Genomic DNA, 1,848 nt, shown 5'->3' on the forward strand with positions numbered 1-1,848 from the left:
AACGCCCCCACCCTAGCCCCTCAGGCAGGCAGGCTGCCCTGGCCAGCAATGAGGCTTCCTTGACCACCCTCCCAGCGGGGACCTGGAGGTCACCGTGGATTTCCTCACGGAGGTGGACAAGCTGGTGCAGTTGATCGAGTGCCCCATCTTCACATGTGAGCGTGCGCCGTCCTGCTGGGAGGCTGTGGAGCCAGACTCGGAGAGCGGCTCTCTGCCCCTGGGGAGGGAAGGGGGGCAGGCAGGCACCCAGGGGCGCTTCTGGAACATCAGGAGTGTGAGAATGGGAGGACGGGGCTCAGGCGGCGGGCTGGAACAGGGCATCAGAACCTGCCTATGCGCTGGCAAAACCCACCTGGGGCAGGCGGGGCGGCCATCAGGGGTGCTTTCCCAAGCGCCTAGGAGCCAGCCTCTCGTCCCTGCAGAGCAGACCTGGCATCCGCCAGGAGCTGACGGCAGGCGCTGAGTGTAACACCTGGGCTAAGTGTGCGGGGGGGCGGCTGGCCGAGCCGAGCACAGCTCTTGGCGCCTTACCTCATCCAGTGCCTGCTCCCCAAAGCAGGCGGCTCTGAACACAGCCCGTGTGCTTACGGTGTGGAAATGAAGCTGGGCGGCAGCCCTGCTGACAGCCAGCTTCCTCCTGAGCCCAGCACCCAGGCCCCTTGCTTGGGCAGCACCCCTGGCCTACCCAGGCCAAGCCCTGGAGCCCAAAGGCGACTCAGGGGCCGTGGGCTGCCCCCCCATCCAAAGAGAAGGCAGCTTCTCCGCACAGCCACCATCATGGTGACAGGCCCATGAGCAGGAGGGAGACCCTGTTCCCAGCGGAGGGCGTCAGAGCGTACCCCAGACGGTCCCTGGACTGACATTTCACTTTCTCAGAGGTCTTCCGGAGTAGCCTGGCTTGTGCTCCCCTGACGGCAGGTCCAGCCCAACCCTAAGAGAAGCCGCAAACGTCTCTCCAGGCCCAGGGCTTTCATGCGGGGACCACAGCAGAGTGGTCCACAGCTGGCCCTGCCTAGCCCCATTCACACCCTCGGTGGCCTCGAGCCCTGTGGTGACTAGCTTGGCCCCCAGCCCAGCTCACCCAGGGCCAGAGCAGGGACGGGGTTTGGAACCGGCGCCGCTGGGCCTGGGGTGAGGGGAGGGGCTGCTGCTTGAGACCCCTGCCTCCTGCCACAGCCCGCCCCAAGGCCCGTGTGGAGCTCCTGGGTGACATGGCCTCTTCAGGGCTATGTAGCTTGTCCTCCACCAAAGATTCTCAAGATGGGGCCTTAGACACAAGAAAGAAACGAGTGATTCCCTGGAAGGGCTCAGGAGAGCCGAGTGGTCCCGTCTACTTGGGACCATGCTGGGCAGGGCCCAAGTGCATCCCTCCCGTCTGGCACAGTGTGGGCAGGGCTGGTATCTGAGGCCGATGTCCAAAAGTGTCCACCAGACGCTCCTGGCTCAGTGTGTTCAGTCACACAGCAAAGAACTTCCCACCCTGCCCTCCCTTAAAGCTGCCCCTGCCCAGCCTCTCTCTGGCTCACCCTGTTTACAGCGCTCTGTGCCCATGTGTGGAGCGGGCCCAGGGACCTGTCATGCTCCGGCTGGGGCCCCTCAGTGCCAGGGAACGGTGGGTGTGTGCAAGGCCCGGCGGCTGGCTGGGGTCACCAGGCTGAGGTAACTGTCGGGAAGGTTGGACGGCAGGGGAGGCTGATCTCGTGTGATCACGGGACGGCTCAGACGCCGCTGGAGGGGGCAGGCTGCGAGGAGCCCAGCCACCCCGCTGGCCCTCCTGGCCAGGCTGCAGTGCCATCAGAGCCGTCCTGACCCCCACCTCCGCCCTCCGCCTTGCCCTCCGCCCTCCCT

General features: G+C 65.6%; 1 protein-coding gene across 1 annotated transcript in view; it reads left to right on the top strand.

The window, feature by feature from the left end:
- VAC14 (Vac14 homolog (S. cerevisiae)) overlaps positions 1–1,848 on the top strand; it is a 77,812-nt gene that overhangs the window by 71,106 nt on the left and 4,858 nt on the right. Inside the window, exon 17 of the mRNA XM_010850848.1 lies at positions 76–162. Within this exon, the coding sequence (XP_010849150.1) occupies positions 76–162 (87 nt within the window). The remainder of the gene's footprint in view (positions 1–75; positions 163–1,848) is intronic.

Source organism: Bison bison, unplaced genomic scaffold, assembly GCF_000754665.1.
Source record: "Bison bison bison isolate TAMUID 2011002044 unplaced genomic scaffold, Bison_UMD1.0 scf7180017864295, whole genome shotgun sequence".
Classification (NCBI taxonomy): Eukaryota; Metazoa; Chordata; class Mammalia; order Artiodactyla; family Bovidae; genus Bison; species Bison bison.